Below are 15,537 nucleotides of genomic sequence, written 5' to 3'. Positions count from 1 at the left end.
TTTAGTTATCAGTAGGAACAGAGTAAACATTCCAAGTGAGAATAAGGTAACATACAAGAAATGAATAATGATAGTGGCTGAGGTAAAATATCTTTGGTTGATAAGGTTTATTGTATTAACTTGCTCATTTTCCACTGTAAGTGTGGCAATATCACTAATGTTTTACTCCAAACGTTATTAATTACTCCAAAATGGCCAATTTCAACTATATTTCTTAAGCAAATATAACCAACCCCATCGTTATAAAACTGTGACCTGTTTTAATCTAGAAGGGACTGGGGTGGGGGCAGGGGAAATCAGAATCACACTGACTTTAAAGAGAAAGCCTTATTGCCTCCGGTAGTAGATCACCTTCAACATGTTTAGGTTTTTTTGGGGAGTTAAAAATCTTTCTCTTTCAAGGAAACGGGGGTGAAGAGGAAAGAAAAAATTGTTAACATTTTAAGTTAATACATATTTTCTTTATACAGGGAATCCCTAGAAAAATGTTAAATATGTAAAAGATCTGTTTTAATTAGGAGAGAGATTAATATTTTTTCTTTTTTTTTTTTTTTGAGACGGAGTTTTGCTCGTTGCCCAGTGTAGAGCACAATGGCACGATGTCGGCTCACTGCAACCTCTGCCTCCCAGGTTCAAGGGATTCTCCTGCCTCAGCCTTCCGAGTAGCTGGGGTTACAGGCTTGCACCTCCACACCCAGATAATTTTTTTTTTTTTTTTTTTTTTTAGTAAAGACGGGGTTTCTCCATGTTGGTCAGGCTGGTCTCAAACTCCCAACCTCAGGTGATCCGCCCGCCTCGGCCTCCCAAAGTGCTGGGATTACAGGCGTGAGCCACAGTGCCCGGCCAAGATTAATATTCATAAGTGCACAATTACTTATAAATAAAGTAATACAAGTTGCAGGTCCTGGTGAGAGTATGAAGGAATGAGGGAGAACAAGCTTCCCAGAAAAGGATTCAAACAGAGCTTTTATATTCAGTGCTGCTCACTGTAAAACAAACGGTACATAAAAGTATTCTTGAGATTCGGGCTATCAATTTAACACAATCTTTTCCAATACAAACCAAGTCTGTAAACTAAGTCTGTATTTTCATTTTTTAAGATATGTCATTACCTAAGATATATACTGTAGAATAGAATCATTCTTACAATATGGTAAAAAATCATAACTTTGCATATACTCTCATATGGTATGACTGTGTCCCCACCCAAATTTCATCTTGAATTGTAGCTCCCATAATCCCCACTTATCATGGGAGAGACCTGGTGGGAAGTAATTAAATCATGGGGGCAGGTTTTTCCCATGCTGTTCTCATGATAGTGAAAAAGTCTCACGAGATCTGATGGTTTTATAAAGGGCAGCTCCCCTGCACATACTCTCTTGCCTGCCTCCATGTAAGCCGTGCCTTTGCTCCTCCTTCACCTTCTGCCATGATTGTGAGGCCTCCCCAGCCATGTTGAACTGTGAGTCCATTAAACCTCTTTTTCTTTATAAAATACTCAGTTCCAGGTATTTCTGTGTAGCAGCATGAAAATGGACTAATACATACTCCTAGATATGATATCATCTAATTTAAAAGCAGAAAGTCAATAATGGTAAAGAATTTGGAAGTCATCTAACAATGTTTTTCATATGTACATTTCATTAACTATACACTGCAAATACTTTATTGGCAAAATTTGCATATATGTTCATGCATGCTTGTATGGGTGCCTGTGTGTGTGTATAATGGTAAAATCTCAACATCACTTCTCCAAACTTAAAATTCAGGATAAAATTTCAATTACAAAATCATTACCTAATTATTATAGTTCACTGAAATCTTTTCAGTTACCCTAAATCTACCTAAAATACTAAGTTATTATCAAAAGTAAGTTTAAATTTTGGATATTGGCTTTTATGAAAAATCTTTAAATGCCCTATAATAGTTTCAGATGTTATTACATAGTGATTTTCAAACTATTCAACAATACCATTAATGAATAATTTAAAAGAAATATTTAGTAAGTATCCTAGACACTAGTATGGTTCCAAGTACTTTACATAACTTATCTCATTAAATTCTCCCAACAACTCTATTAAGTAGGTATTGCTATTCTTATTCTATATAAGAGAGAACAGAGGATAAAGGAGTTTTAGTAACACAATCAAAATAACACCATTAGCACGTACAGTCACCCCTTGGTATCAGTGGGGAGCTTGGTTCTAGGACCTCTCTCAGATACCAAAATCCACAATGCTCAAGTACCTTATATAAAATGGCATCACATTTGCATATAACCTATGCACATCCTCCCATATACTTTAAATCATTTCTAGATTACAATACCTAATACAATATAAGTACTATATAAATATAGTTATCCTATATTTAGAAAATTATGACAATAAAAAATCTGTACATGTTCAGTACAGACACAATTTTTGTTTTTCAAATATTGTCATTCCATGGTTGGTTGAATCCACGGATGCAGAACCCAGGTATATGGAGGGCTGGCTATAATAGTTCTGGGATTAGATCACTGGACCTCTGATTCCAAAATTCTGTGATCTTTACTCTTTGCCTCCTTGTTGTCTGAAAAACTCTGAAAGACATTTTTTATAATTGTTACCCAAAATGTACCACCAGGCTAATTTATTACATGTTGCCACCCTGCACCTGTGTTAAACAAAACTCACTGCAAATTCTTGATATACAAAACTGATTGACACAAACACGTCGGTGCAGGAAAACTGCAGCTCATCTGACAAACAGCTTTCCTAATCGCCACACTGCCAGAACTACCCTGAATATGAGCGTACTCCAAAAAGAAAAAGGGTCGTCAATGAAGAGAGAGACCATGAGTACCCAGTAACAATATGCTCTGCCAAGCAGAACCAAAGTACCAAAGACTATTTATACCAGATGCACTGTAATTGGTCGGTTTACTCTGCAAAAGGAAAGAAGTACTCAGATTGGCCAGAATGCCTATTCAAAATAAGCCTTCGTGTACAATGACTAGAAACATAGGAAAAGCAACAGAAAAGAAATAGAAGAGAACAAAAACTGCTTTTGTAATGAGACTGGAAACTGCTGGCCACAAGAGTGGATAAAGAGTAAAAGCAGAAACAGTGTATGGGGGATGGAGCAGGCCATGCAATAGTAGCTCAGATAGCAGGGGCTCAACCACAGACTCCAAGTGAAAAAGTCAGCAACAGCATCAAAGTAGGGCATGGCTCTGTTCTCACGGGAGATGAGAGTGAGATACAGTAGTCCCCCCTTATCCATGGTTTCAGTTACCCGTGGTCAACTATGGTCCAAAAATATTAAAAGGAAAATTCCAGGAATAAACAATTCATAAGTTGTAAAGGGCACATTGTTCTGAGTAGCATGATGAAACTGCATGCCATCCCGCCCTATCCCACCCTGGATGTGAATCATCCTTTGGTCCAGTGTATCCAACAGTCTACACTACCCGTTCATTCATCACTTAATAGCTCTCGGTTAATCAGATCAATTGACGAGGTATCACAGTGCTTGTGTTCAAGTGACTTTTATTTTATTTAATATGGACTCCAAGCAGAAGAGTAGTGGTGCTTGTATATTATAACTGTTCTATTTTGTTATTAGTTATTATTAATCTCTTACTGTGCCTACTTTATATTATACACTTTATCATAGGTATGTATGTATGGAGGAAAACATACTATACTATATACAGGGTTTGGTACTGTCCTCAGTTTCAGGCATACACTGGGGGTTTTGGAATAAATCCTCCAAGGATAAGTGGGGACAGCTGTACTTAATGTACAGTGATCAACCAAGTCATTCAGCCCCCTGGTCCAACCACTCTACAGCTAAGTATATAACCATGCAGCTTTTTAAAACCACAGAGAACGTTCATCATATTATTTCATTTGAGTCTCACTCTGTGGTTGGCAGTTACTATTATTATTTTTGTTTCCTGACCAATTAAAATACTGAGTTCACGAGAGCTGAGCAGCTCAAGTACTTAGCTAGTACAGTGGTATTCGAAGACTAAAACTGTAATCTTTTATCTTGGTCCAGCATTCGTTCACAACCCTGCCTCTACTACACAGTACATATAGTATTTTAAAAAGAAAGGAAAAAGTATAACTCATTTTACAACAAGTTCCTTAAAGAGGTTTTTATTAACCAGGACTTTAAAACTTCAGATATAGTGCATTCACCTATTCAGAAATCCCCCAAGGTGCCTTAAAGCTAAGGTTTAAGTGTACCAGGTTAAAAAGTCATACAGGCTGAAGCATTTCTAAGCTTATTTAGATACCTTCACTGAAGAGCATCACTTGGTGCCTGAATGTCACTAATAATAATCAATAACAAATTTTTATCTTTCCTACTTTCAGCTGCCTAAACCCTCATTTTTGCTGCTTGCCTGAAATCTATAAAGTCTTCATGCAATGCAAACCAAATTTCCTCAAAATGGGTTGTTCAACAAAAGCACAAACCAATAAAGACACTTGACTCTAGAGACTCCATTTAGGCATCAGTACCTACTCGAGCATAAGCCCTAGGCAACTGCGTATCAGTTTATTTGTCAAAATGAGAATCCAATATCTGCCCCCACAGTCATCTTACAAAGAAGATGACATTGTTTTATATGATGGTGACAGATTATTTAAATAGAGATCATCGCCTAGGATTTCAACAAGCTATCTTTTCAAAATCTGAATACCTCAAACTCATAGGATCAACTTAAAGATGCCGTTGTTGAACAAATAAGAAAAATAAAACATAGATTAAATAAACTGGCTAAAGTCATATCCATAACAAGCACACCTTATACTCAACCATTTTTAATCCAGGAATTTAGATAGCTTATCTGTAATACATTTAAATGAACTACAGCCTTATTACCCTAAGTGTGGTCAGTGAATCTGCAGCATCTGCTGTACGTGGGAATAACAGTAATGCAAAACCTGCATTGTTTTTTTTTTCCTTTTTTTTTTTTTTTTTTTTGAGACAGGCTGTCACCAGGCTGGAGTGCAGTGGCGCGATCTTGGCTTACTGCATTCTCTGCCCACCAGGTTCAAGCGATTCCCCTGCCTCAGCCTCCTGAGTAGCTGGGATTACAGGGATGCATCACCATGCCCAGTTAATTTTTTGTATTTTAGTAGAGACGGGGTTTCACCATGTTGACCAGGATGGTCTCAATCTCCTGACCTCATGATCCACCTGCTTCGGCCTCCCAAAGTACTGGGATTACAGGCATGAGCCACTGCGCCCGGCCAAAATCTGCATTTTTAACAAGTCCATATGTGTTTCCCACAGAGGTTGAAGTTAGGGTAGCACTGATCTATTAATAGAAACATATATATATATATATGTATGTATGTAGAAAGAGAGCTGGCAAGAAGCCATCTCAGCATCCCTTTAGGGAGATGCTTCTAGCTCCAAAAAACTGGGAATTTGAATTTGAACTGCACTTAAAAAGACTTTTAAAAAGTCAATTGTCCATATGAAAGCAGGGAGGCAAGTTATCAGAGGGCCAGGTCTAAAACTCCTTGCCAGCCACAGGCATCCTCAACATCATGCCAGGAGTGTATTGAAAAGTGGCCAACCAATAATTCCCTCCTAGAAATACTACACTATTTATCCTGATGACATACAAGAGGTTTTGAAATACTGATTTCATCCTTTGTTCAATATGGAACAAAAGCGAAAAAACACCACTGTTTATAAAAGAAAAAAAGTAAATTTAAACTTAAATATAGAGGTGAAAGGAAGCAATCTTAATGTGGTCATTTCAACTGGGTATTTTAAATAGATATTCATGGTACACCATAGTTGATTTCAAGCTGCACACTGGTATCTTTAAAAGATTTTTATAAAATCTCAAATTCATTTTCTTTAGTTAAATCAGTATATATCCCTGTAAGAGTGGTTTAATGTATAAAACTTTGTTTCTTTAATATAAATCTGTAACATAATTCAGTACCATATTTTTTTCTTTCACTAGAATAACAAGAATAACCTTCCTATTTTAAATGAAGTTTACCAAACGAATTCAGGTATACCAGTTTTTCCTATCAGCTATAAATAATTGCCTCCCTCTAAAGGGCCTATTTCTGCAAATAAAAATGTCTTTTTGCCTGATTAAGCTTCCTCATCATTTGAGAACTTTTCTTCTGCAAATTTCTAGTTGGAAAATTTGTCATAAACAGCTTGCTTTGTCAAAATGAGATCTTTTCCATTGCTTTGGGAGAACAGTTGTATAGTTAATTATTTGGGGCAGGAGAAGAGGAACTTGTTCTAAAGGAAATATACTTGAAAAAACATTTGAACCCAACTATTTTACCTTGAGACATTTTACAACTGAAGGCAGCAGGCCTAGTTTCTTAAAGCTGAAGATAGGAACACAGAAGTAGCCAAAAACCAATTTATAAAACCATGAGAAATGTCCCAGAGGAACCACTATAGGCTAATTTCAGCTGCCAGCCCCACTTTGAGAACCCCTTCTTCGGAATGGTTCTGTAATGACAAGTGTCCTCCCCAAACAGAAAAGCAGTCAAGCCTATGAATGTAATCTCTATAGCCACCACCTAAAGCACCCCCCGCAGAGGACACAATTTGCAGGGATGTCACTTCTACATGTACTGACAACCAGTAAGTCCTTGGGTTCCCTCTGGAGCGGCCTTACTCCAGAGTTTATTGACTCACATTTAATCCAAGAGACACAACTGACAGAAAAGAAAACTGAGTAGACATGCTTTCATTGTGGAACAAATTGGAAATTAACAAAAACAAGATGTTTACTTTTCACAAAGTATTTTGACTTGTCTACCTCTCTCAAAGACCAGTTTTATAATTTTGGGTTTACAATAGAACTCAGTAACAATATGCTTTATAACAATGATCTTAACACAGATCTATGACCTAACAGATTAACATAAAAACAAAAAAAGCAAGAGAATAGTTTGCATCCTTTTAGTGTCTTTATAGAATACATATAAGCAACCAAAAAAAGGAAACAGAATTTCATAAGACACAGCTGTAAAAATTTTATGAGCATTATTCACCTTAAAAACTTATTAGGTAAGAAATAAACTTGTGAACTGCACTTCAAATTAATAACCAAATAATTCCAAGTATGCAGGGTTACATGGACTGCCATTCTTCCCACCGGATTTTTAAACTATGTTGAAACATGGCTGTTTGAAATACTTCAGTCCCATCATTTAACACTGTTCAAAATGTCAAGAGCCATATTGCGCCCCAGTGGCCACTCTTCAGCAAATAACACATCCTTTGAAGTTAAAATACTTCTAAATGATGTCAAGTGAGAATTCCTAGGCTGGTACAGTCAAAATTTTCTACTTCTAAGGAAATCAATAATCTCTGGAATCACAATTAGGAAAAAGGCACTTTCATTATCAAAAGTCGTGAATTTTTCAGTTTCAAATCTCAATCAATTCCATTACCGCAAGGCAATTTTTTATACCGTTTCCTAATTAAACAAATTATGATCACATGGCTATAGTGAACCAGTTTTTTTTTTAACTTAAATCTCCTGTGGAATAATTATACTTTTATAATAAATTTCACAAAAATGATGATTAATCATCAAAGACAAAGACCTCACAGAAACATTTTATTTGATAATACCTAGCACACAGCTGCTATTCCAAGGGCACTAATGTGTGCTTCATTTCAGAAATCATGTAATTTAGCCAGTCGTCTTGACTATAACTACATGCTGTGCCACACTTCATACCATGTCTCACTGCAACATCACAAAATGCCCCGGCAAAGAAATTAAGAAACAAAAGCTTTATCGAATCACCATAAACAAATAGCATATCCTCTGCCAAATACTAAGGTACTTCTAAAACGGATACAGTGGCACTGCCCTCAAGCAATGTGGTACAGGAATAACCTTCAAGGAAAGTAAATATATCTTTAATTCCATTTAATTCCACAATAAAATGGAATCTAAATCCAGGGTTCATATTTTCAATTCTCACCTTTTTTCCATATAATTTTTTTAGACATGAATAAATCAAAACCTCTCTATCTCATCTTTAAAACAATTATCTCTAGCTTTTCAAATTAATGGAACTTATGAAATGTCCTTAAATAAAATAAACTACTCTAAAAAATGCTATCAACTTTTAATGTGGAATCTTGAAAACAATCATTTCAGTCCTCCTGCCTCTTTCAAAATTCTCTGGTTTACACAGATAGGTTTACTTAATTGTTTCCCATTTACCTGTATTAAAAAAAAGTCAAAGTTACAAACCCAAAAAACCAATCCCAAAATGCTTCTAAAAGACTGAAGCAAACATTTACACATTTCTTTTTTTTTTTTTTTTGAGATGGAGTTTCACTCTTGTTGACCAGGCTGGAGTACGGTGGCGCGATCTTGGCTCACTGCAACCTCCGCCTTCCAGTTTCAAGAGATTTTCCTGCTTCAGCCTCCTGAGTAGTGGGGGTTACAGGCACCCGCCACCACGCCTGGCTAATTTTTATATTTTTAGTAGAGACGAGGTATCACCACGTTGGCCAGGCTGGTCTCCAACTCCTGAACTCGTGATCCACCCGCCTCGGCCTCCCAAAGTGCTAGGATTACAGGCGTGAGCCACCGCGCCCGGCCACACCTTTTATTCTAGAAACCTTGAGTATCAAAACAACTGACAAATGTAATTGGAAAGGTAAACACAGAGGAGAAAAAGAGAGGAAGAGGGTGAGACAGAAATTTAGAAGAGCTGCATCTTTTTGGAACTAACTGTCTTGAAAATACGGCCAAAAACCTCTGAGGCAAAAATCTTGAATCCCTATGACAAGTTGAGGCAAATCTAGTCAACTCAAAGAGTTCAGACATCCAAGAAAAACGATTGTCCTGAACAAGTAGGAAAGAGACATTTGGAAGAGGCATTCCCAAGCTTCTGCATGTATGAATGAAGCACCAGTAAGTACAAACCCAAAATAAGGCCAGGCCAAAGTACCAATCATGAATCTTAGGAGTGAGTGTTTTGGAAAAGAAGCTAACAGACTCCCAATGAAAGTTTTTAAATATGAGTATCAATAAAAATAAACATGAGTAAAATAATTAAAAGGTAACAATAAAGTGATAAATTCAAGTGGAATTCCACCTGCCAGAGGTCAACCTATCAGCATTTGTATAGATCTATCATTAGACTCTCAGATTCAAACCCTTTACAGTACCTGCTAAAGTACAAGTAAGAAAGCACAGTGTTTTGTGGGATGCTTGTTAACAAGGTAAGCAGTGCTGTAGTTGTACTATGCACTACACCTACAAAGAAGCTCATATGTAGTAATATTCATAATTTGTGAATTATTGAATGTAAGTTTATTCCTCAAAAGCACATACAAATCATATCTTCAAAGAAACATTTAGCACTGTATGTAATTACACCAGCAATTATTCAAAATAGTATGCCTTTTTCACCCAATGAAAAACTGAAGGTATGCAGTCCTGCTGAAATATCCCTCCACTTTTTTAAAAAACTGAGCTCCTAAATGAGGACAGCTATTTATAGAGGAGAGGTCTTTACATTCAATAACCCACCGTTCCTTTCCTTGGAGGCTGCCACACTTGTCACTTTTGTGAAGCCATTAAAATAAGTATCCAAAGCTGATACAATACTCTGCTCCTAAGAGAGAACCAGAAAGGTTAACAGATGAAAGTTGCTGTGTTAAAAGCACTTTAGATGAGTATAATAAAGTTATAAGAAAGTAGGTTTGTCAGCCACAGATTTTTCAAAGAGCCTTAAGGGTAAACTTCATCCTTTCCTAATATTACAAAGGTTCCTGCTTTAGAGACAACGCGCCTTTAGCCTACGAAAGACAGTTGTACCACCAGAGGCATTTTTTTGAAAAGTGCTTTTAGTGTGCTGAGCAGCAACAAAACTGTTAGAAAGACAAACTATGCTCCTAATGCATGCTGGAATGCAAAAGATTGTTGCTATTTCAAAATTATAGCAGAAGAGAATTCAGTATTAACAACAGGGGCACATTAGCACTGAAGAACTAAGTGCAGATGACAAAACAACAGCCCATAGAATCACCAATGTAAATGTAATAAACGTGCATGTATGTGTGTGTGTATGTGTGTATGAAAACAACTAAGAGACAGATGGCAATTTTCCCTGTGGCATCTGCACATGTCCATTCAATGCGTGTATGTGGGTCAATTACTATGATAAACATCATGTGACAGGCTCAATGGAGGTAAAGCGGTTCATACTGACTTCACCTAATTTTAATTCACTGATGAGATATACTTACTCAAAACAGCAAAATGAACTTTTTCCAAATAGGTTTGTTTAAACAATCAAAACGTAGCTAGAAAATAAAATGCCACCTAAAATAATTTATAAACTCTAACTTGTATTCCAGTGAAAACTGGGAAGGAAACTGAAGAGTAAGACCATACTTCTGTATACAGTGGCTTCTTATAATAATCACTTGATAAGACAACCACTGATACAAAGAGAGCTTCTCCCTTACTTAATTATATAGTAATTCTTTCTAAACATGCTTTTTACTAAATACCAGGCATGCCTTCAGTAGTTACACATGCTGGAATCTTAAGATAACAATCTCAGATTGGTCAAAGACAAGTCTATTAGAGAGAACTTTTTAAAGATTAGTTAACAGAGTGATTATTTCACCAGGGATTCCTATCATACCAGGTCAAAAAACCCAAACTAACAATAACATTAAAAGATCAAGCAGAAATAATAGTTCAATATCTTTAGAAAGAATGCAGGTTTTAAAAAAATTGTTAATATGCCTTAAATTCCATTCCTTCATTTTAAATAATATTAATCAAAATCATTATAAAGAAAAATTTAACTCATGTGTTTATAAAAACTGAGATTTCCATTTATACCCAAATGAAAAGCTAACTAGGAGTGAATTATTAAGAGCTTGATGTAATTTTAATTCCATAGTAGAAACTACTGCTGTGTAGTTGTTTCTCCAAGTTTCAAAAAATTACTGCACAGTGGAATAGCTAAGAGATCTACAGGTAACATTAATAATTCTGGTTGAGTTTAACAAATGCAAAATGGGCAATAAGAAAATAAATTTTCAGAGGAGTCGCAAATATATTTTCTACTTCCAAACCTGCAAATTGTCTTTGCAAACTAATAAATTATTTTACTCATATGAGAATTTAAAGCATGTAAAAGTTGCATTATCTTATTTACTTGTCTATGTATAAAAAGGGCATGTCACCAATTAGAAGATATGTGCTAAGTGAAATCAGACTTCTAAAGTTTAGAACAGTTATGGTTTGTTTACCTTTGTCTGCTTTGATGTAAACTGACTCCTCTCATGGTGTTATCTCCATAAGAAACTCGTAACAGTATTATTAAAAAGGATAAGAAAAAAGTGATGCCATGTCATCCTCAACAAATGTGTAAGAATGCAGAGAATTTTGGGTCAGAGAAGTTTTACCACTGACCTAAACACCAAATTTCTCCAGAAAATAAGAGAAAATCCTTTAAGGAATCACATACAACATAACTTAAAATTTGGCAAAGACTGCATATTGTTAATTTCAATTTTCCTCTAACCACAACTTAAGATTCAATACTAGATTGAAAGCAAGGGGAGGGAGGATGAAGCTGAAACCACATACCCTTTTTCATCAGATACTGTGAATTCTTCTCCTCCACTGTTTGTTTCATCACATCAGAGGCATATTCTTAAATTTAGCACAGAAACACTTGTAAAATATTAAATTTTACCATAGAGAAATTGATTACCATAAGAAAGTTTCATGTTACCATTTAATTTCAACCAAGCTACATCAAACATGGAAAGAAATTATATATAGTTTATAAAGTAAATGATCACTATATTTAAAATAAATGATAACTTTGAGAAGTACCACAGCAATAATGATTTAGTTAAGCAAGTCAGGAATAACAGCCATCTCCCTTGAGTGCTTCTCCCTTCACTTCTGGCACTGGCCTCTCCTTACAGAACTGTATTTCACAAAAGTTCCTGGAGGGCAGCAGAATCCACAGGTCTAGTTTAAGCAATGTTTTAAACATGAATCTTTGCATCTGAAATGTAGTAGTGGAAATAAACAAATTATCATCATCCTACAGTTTACACTTGGCTCCCCAGCTTTCCTCCCCCTTCACACACCAGTGAGTTACAGTAGTTAGATAGAAAATATATCAGAAAAGCCACAATTTATAGTGTAACTTCACAATGAATCACTTGAACAGGCTGTGCATACAACAAATAAGTTCAGTGTTCCTATTTATGTGTCTCATAATTTCTAGGATACATAAAAACAAAGTTTGCTGCTCTTAAGATTTCACATTCTAAGAATATGTGATGGCATATGTAGTTCTGCTAAGAAATCAGTGTAAAATACACTTTTCAAATTGTAGCAAAGTATAATTCACACTTACAGGCCCTCAATATTTTATCAGTATATACTATCTAGACATCATATTGAGCATGCTATCAATAAAATCATATGGGCAAATAATCATACTAAATTCACCTATGTAGCTACAAGATAGAAGTCACGAATTTTAACACTCCATTAGACTATTGCATCTGAAAAACTTACAACTGCCAACCATCAAAGCACAACTAATTTATCATCACACTCACACCATTCTTCCAAGTTACAAAGTCCAGTCCTAACACTTCTGATGACTCAAGAGCACAGAACAATTATACCTATAGAAAAATGCATATCCAAATTTAACTTTAATTTTTAAAGAATGGCTTCTTCTGATGTTTATTTTCTTAAGGATTAGACAGCAATGAACAAGGGCATACAATAGGAATACTTGATTTATCACAGTGTTCTATAACAAGTTGCATTATTATAGTAAGTTTCTTTTTTTAAATAAACTCTATATTCTTGGTTTAAATGCTTACTATTCAAACTGCCCCCAACAGAGCCAGTAACTGCCCACACTGACCCAAGCTGGTTTTAGTGAAAAGTCACCCATCTTTGGAAACAAGGGCTTTTTCCATGAATATGCTAGAAATAGCAGGTGCACCATTACACAAAATTGGAGAGAACAGAAATTTACCTCACTCCTACAGACCATTTCTCAGAGCATGCTGTGTAGTTGCTAAAATCAGTATGCTGCGTAAAAGTTAAGAAAAAATGTATGTCTAACAGTGGTTCCCTATCAACTAGCCTCTGGTAGGCACTACATAAAATGCATTAAGACAGGTTTGCTGGATGTTCTGGCACCTATTATCAGGTGATTTCTTAACAGAGATGTGAAGATGCTTTTAGCAGGAGAATGGGCACACCAGAGAATACAGAATGTGGCTAATTACGACGAGAAGAAGATTATGCCTTCACCTCCCCTCACTGTCAACCACTTTGCTTAAGTGCTCTCACTGCCTCGCCCTAACCCTGGGGATCCATTCACTTTCCATAGCCCAGAGAGGCTGCTGAAAAGCTGTCAAAGTAAATCTGTGCTCAACTTTTTGGATGGTTTAATTTCAATGGAGCATGAAACACTCCAGGACGGTTAATAAGTTTAGCCAGGCGTGCTGTTATCCCTAATATATTTTAATTATGCATCTGTTTTAATTGTAATCAGATTAAGACACCGGAAGGACACAAATTGGAATTTTCCCTAATGGATATAGGGGCTTTTCATCACTTTCTGAACACTAATAACGTTTAAAAGATAGGTAGAGACACCAACACAACGGTGACATTTTCCAGAAATCGATGCAGTTTCTTTGACAACACAGTTCAGGTCTCATTAGCCACCCAAACTAACCTAAGTGCAGAAAACAACTTCAGTCTCTAGGGGCGTCTTCTTCTCCAATTAGTACAAAAGAACCACTAACGTCTAATGTACAACCCCCAAACAGAAATGAGAAAGCCGAGGCTTTTATAAAGTGCTGCCCAATGGATTGGTGAAGGAGGCTAGGGCGGCGAGAGAGACCATCAGCAGCATTATTTTGGCTCAAAGTAAAAGTCTATACACGTTAAAAGGGAAAGTTAAAGCAGAGAACGATCTCTCTTTTCACAATTTTGGCAACTATCAAACGTGTGTTTTAACTTCGGGAAATAAAAGTGTCCCATCAATAAAAGGAAACGGGACAGGGAGGATCTATCAGGGATCGAGGAGAGGCTTCCTCCCAACCAGACGTAAAATCACTTAATGTGCTTTGTTGCATCAAGGAATACCTAAGACTTTAATTTAATACGTTCATTAAACAGTTTCCCAAATTGCCGGGATTTCCGCTAAGAAACTCAAGCGTCTGCCAACAGCCGAGAAGCAAGGGAGAGAACCTGCTGCAAACTAGGAGCGGAAACTCCCTCGGCCCGCCCAGCGCGCCTCACGTCCCCGGTGTTTGATTTAGGTGTTAATGTTTACGTGTCGCCTAAACCATCAGGTGCTGAACCAGTTCCTCCAAGACGCACTTTGAGCCTTAAAGAGGGAAGCTTCAGAGCCACCGCGGAGTGTGCCCCCTGCAGCCCGTCGCCCCTTCCTCTCGGCCCCTTACCTGTCATCATAGCAGAAATCCGCACTCAGGGTGTTGAGATACAAGGCGAGCCCCAGAGCGCTGCTCACCAACTCTGCAATCATCTCTCCACCGCCTTCCCTCCGGCTCGGCTCCCAGCGCGAGGGCAGCAGCGGCAACAAAAAACAGAAGCATCAATCTCCACCTTCCGCCGCCTTCTCCTCCCAGCTTCACTTTTCCCTCGCTTCCGCACCCTCCCTCCCTCCCTCGGGTCCTTCCAATCCACGACTCCTCTCCTCCTCCTCGCGCCCGGCTCCGCAGCTCCTGCGTCCTCCCCGGGTGCGGGCTCACACCACACTCCCCATGCCCGGCGCCCGCAAGCGGTGAGCGGCGTTTGGGCTCCGCGTCCCCCGGCGGAAGCGCAGGGCTGGTCTTTCGCGCGGGTCGCGATCCCCACCCTAACCCATGGCAGTTTGGGGCGTCCTAGGTGAGGAGTGGGACTCGGAGGAGGTGGAAGGGTGCGGGATGGGGGCAGAGGGACCGGACCAAGCCGGGCTCTGGGACCAGCTGGAGGAAGAGAGAGAAAGAGGCGCGGGTGGGAGGGACAAGGCGAACCGCCTCCCCTCGCCGCCTCCCGGGCGCACTGCTCCGGTGTCGCTCGGGCGGACTCCGGCCGCCAAGGCGGCTGCTGCACATTCAATGTTTATTAGCTCCCTCCCGGCCCCAGCCCCAGCCCCAGCCCCAGCTCCCTTCTCCAATGAAGTGAGAAGCGGTGGCTGGAGACTCCAGAAGCTCCCGCGTGGGGTTCTCGACGCGGCCCCCCGCGCCTGCGTGACCAACCCTCCATCCCGGCTTGGCCCAGCCCCTTTCTCCACCCAGATCCTCCCGGAAGGCTCCTCCTACCCTGCCCCTCGGGCTGGAGGCTCCTCCCACCCTCCCCGGCCTGGAGGCTCCTCCTACCAGCCTCCCGTCCTCTTGTTTCTTTCACCTTCGATTTCACTCTGGAAAGCCCCCGGGACCCAAGGGCGACGGCTGGAAGACAGCCCAAAGGAGTAGATACAGTGCGCCCTGAGAGGGGAA

The 15,537-nt window shown here is 38.6% G+C and overlaps 1 protein-coding gene across 3 annotated transcripts in view; it reads right to left on the bottom strand.

Moving 5' to 3' along the window:
* The window catches only part of TMTC2 (transmembrane O-mannosyltransferase targeting cadherins 2), a 446,120-nt gene extending 430,790 nt beyond the window's left edge, over positions 1–15,330 (bottom strand). The window contains exon 1 of one of the 3 annotated variants that reach the window (XM_019039349.4): positions 14,500–15,330. In XM_019039349.4, the coding sequence (XP_018894894.1) occupies positions 14,500–14,582 (83 nt within the window). In that variant the 5' untranslated portion in view covers positions 14,583–15,330. The remainder of the gene's footprint in view (positions 1–14,499) is intronic. The other 2 variants (XM_055358834.2, XM_063694185.1) reach the window with 2 other exon arrangements.
* Positions 15,331–15,537: the final 207 nt, after the last annotated feature.

This window comes from Gorilla gorilla, chromosome 10, assembly GCF_029281585.2.
Source record: "Gorilla gorilla gorilla isolate KB3781 chromosome 10, NHGRI_mGorGor1-v2.1_pri, whole genome shotgun sequence".
NCBI classification, from domain to species: Eukaryota; Metazoa; Chordata; class Mammalia; order Primates; family Hominidae; genus Gorilla; species Gorilla gorilla.
This window is presented reverse-complemented; position numbering and strand designations above follow the sequence as displayed.